This window comes from Aplysia californica, unplaced genomic scaffold (genome assembly GCF_000002075.1).
Source record: "Aplysia californica isolate F4 #8 unplaced genomic scaffold, AplCal3.0 scaffold00094, whole genome shotgun sequence".
NCBI lineage: Eukaryota > Metazoa > Mollusca > Gastropoda > Aplysiida > Aplysiidae > Aplysia > Aplysia californica.
Window position 1 is genome coordinate 699,139 of NW_004797364.1, and position 2,998 is coordinate 702,136.

At 41.2% G+C, this 2,998-nt stretch overlaps 1 protein-coding gene across 1 annotated transcript; it reads left to right on the forward strand.

Moving 5' to 3' along the window:
- Positions 1 to 839: 839 nt before the first annotated feature.
- On the forward strand, positions 840 to 2,859 carry LOC101861197. Its single transcript, XM_013080646.2, has 2 exons — positions 840 to 948; positions 2,577 to 2,859. The coding sequence occupies exons 1-2, from the start codon at positions 872 to 874 to the stop codon at positions 2,857 to 2,859; spliced, it is 360 nt and encodes a 119-aa protein (XP_012936100.1). The 5' UTR covers positions 840 to 871.
- The last annotated feature ends 139 nt before the right edge of the window (positions 2,860 to 2,998 follow it).

The following is a 2,998-nucleotide window of genomic DNA, read 5'->3' on the forward strand; positions in this document are numbered from 1 at the left end:
TTTTGCGTAGATAATAATAACAATGTCTAAGATATCCAATTGTCTAAGTCACCCACTTTTTTCCTCCACAATAAGTGAACGTCTTGGACGGTGTCGACTTGTCTTGACGTCAGACTGTACAGTTATTGGTGTATCTCTCTCACCGACTGACGACACAATGATTTCGCACTCTTATTTTCTAAGCGCACCCCCTCCCCTTTCCCCCTTTCATCCAAACCAAACTCCACCACCCCACTACCCCACCACCCCTTTTCTAACATACACACATACCCTTTAAAGCTTGCACTGTCAGGATATTATTACGGTAACACTATTAGAATACTCTTTTGTATTTAGCTTAAAATTAAACAAGACGTGTTCATTTATATCAGATACGTGTAACTGTGGATCTGTTTGTGAGTGTATATTATAATATGCGTGTGAAAGAGGTGATTAGGAAGATGAAGTGTGTGCGCGCGCGCGCGCGCGTGTGTGTGTGTGTGTGTGTGTGTGTGTGTGTGTGTGTGAGTGAGGCTGTGTGTGTCAGAGAGAGAGAGAGGGAGAGAGAGAGAGAGAGAGAGAGAGAGAGAGAGAGAGAGAAAGAGAGAGGGAGGGAGGGGGAAGAGAGAGGGGAAGTATGAGGGTGTGTGCGCGCTTGTGTGTGTGTGTGTGTGTGTGTGTGTGTGTGTTTGTATGTGTATGCATGTATGTATTATGTGTATATGTGTATGTGTATGTATGTATGTATGTAAGTACGTGTGTGGAAGGGAGGAGGGATTAAAAAACAAACCAATGGACTACCACTTGGGAAAATAAGATTTATTTTATCTTATCTTATCTCATCGTATCTTATGTTGCAGCCAAACCCCGTATCGACGAGAATCACCGCGGCATGGCTTACGGAGGCAACGACTACGATAGAGGTCACCCCCACCCCCGACCTATGCAAGATCCCTTCAGAGACAGAGGGTGAGTCTTTCACACACACATACAAACACACAAAAATAAACACGCACGTACACACATACAAACACACATGTAAAAATACATACACGCATACACACACGCACACACTAACGCATACAATCCCCAATCCTTTCTAAATCATTTACGAATGTTCATGCTACAATCTTTGGAAAAAATATAGAACGAATTAGTACTTGACTTTGTTTCTGTATTACTGTGAGCACCTCAATCCTGTCTCTTCTATAAAATGCAAGACTGGGTACTGTCATGGTTTCCACTCTTTGCTCTTTATGACAAAAACTTCGCAGCGCCGGTGCGCTTCATTGACGCACTTATGAAAAGGGTAAAATCAAAGATAGTACATAACAAGATGGTCCACTCAGCCAAAAAAGTGTCCGCCGGAAGTTCGCTCTTTGCTTCAGATGGCGCTGCAGTCCGTTTTGGAGCTCTCTTTCGTTTCTCCATAAGAAGAATAGGAATAGCACCTCCTTGCGTGCGCAGATCGACTGCTGTTCGTCAACTGTTCGGGTTCGTTCAGTGCGGAGTTTTAGGGGGTTTTTGTTTTATTTTAATGACCTCTTGCCTTTAATTCTTAAGTCAAATTAAACGAAGAAAACAGTCACCCCTTCCTCTGGAAGAGGTTTTTTGTCAGCGTAACCATTTTAAAAAAGCGTTCTTCCGAAATTTGAATTTTTATTTATTCAAAAACGTTTTAGTTTCACTTTGATTATTTTAAAACACAAATAGGGTAACTCTGTTCGCAAAGGGTACGCATTTGCGAAGAGGGCGCCACGAATTTTGAGGACACTTTTTTAATAGGCTCAAAGAGAGGAGTGAACCCTCTTGTTATATAGACTCTTTGGTAAAACACAAGTTTTGCTATAATCGAATGCAAGTGCAAGCGCAACCTTTCCCTCCTTGTCCTTTACTTACTTCCAAGTAGAGTCAAATTTAATGGTGCGCCCCGTAGTGGACTGGGATTAGATCTAGATCTACGTCAGGAGTGCCCCGTGTTGGATAAAAGACAGGAATTTCTACTTTTCATTCTCATGCGTGATATCACTGAACTTTTCATAAACAAAAGGTCCAGAGGCAACACCTACTCTAAGACGTATAATAAAGTAGGCGTTGGCCAAGGGCGAAAAAGTTTTTACATAAACCGCACTATTTGACTCTATTTCTAAACATATCGCTACCTTAGATTTCTAAAGTTCTATCTGACGTTTTAGGCTATTTTGAGTTACTAAGACTATGTGATATTCTATCTGAACTTCCAAAATCGTAATATTATTCGGAGTGGTTATCAAAATATTCAAAGAATTGTATTAGAAAAAACGACTTGTTAAACTCAAAAATGTTACATCAAATTTCTGAAGACTAGGTACCGAGCAGATAAAAATTTGCAATTCCTAAGGTAGCGAAACATAGATAAAGAATGGTACTAACGATAGCACGAGACTATGTTTTGACCTTCATTTAGACACCCAATGGGCACACCAATGTGTTCAAGGTTTCATAGAGAGCAAACGGCGGCTGTCCTGCCTGCTCTAAAATAATATCACTATTCGTCTAAGCTAGCATTAAAGCTGCCTGTGTTAATGTAAATGCCTTGCTTGTGTGTTTGCTTACAGGAATGAGGACTTAGAGAAATTCCAAAAACAGAAGCAGGACATGGAGCAAGACATTCAGAGAATGAAAGAGCGACAGATGAAAGAGAAAATGGAGAGAGAAGATGAGAAAAAGAAGGTAAAGTACCCTTTGGTTTTTGGGTTTCTTGTTCTCATTACTTTGTCTTTTTCTGACGTTTTTAACAGTGGTGGTGAAGGTAGCGATGACGGTGAGGGTGACGGTGACGGTGACGGAAGTGGTGGCAATTGTTTGGTCTGTTTGGTCAATTACTTTGTCTTTTTCTGACGTTTTTAACAGTGGTGGTGAAGGTAGCGATGACGGTGAGGGTGACGGTGACGGTGACGGAAGTGGTGGCAATTGTTTGGTCTGTTTGGTCAATTACTTTGTCTTTTTCTGACGTTTTTAACAGTGGTGGTGAAGGTAG

What these genes read in the sequence shown, in the direction of transcription:
- LOC101861197 (XM_013080646.2), top strand. Translation starts at nt 872, where the DNA reads ATGGCTTACGGAGGCAACGACTACGATAGAGGTCACCCCCACCCCCGA. An exon ending in GATCCCTTCAGAGACAGAGG is followed by an intron (nt 949 to 2,576) that starts GTGAGTCTTTCA and finishes GTTTGCTTACAG; the next exon opens with GAATGAGGACTTAGAGAAAT.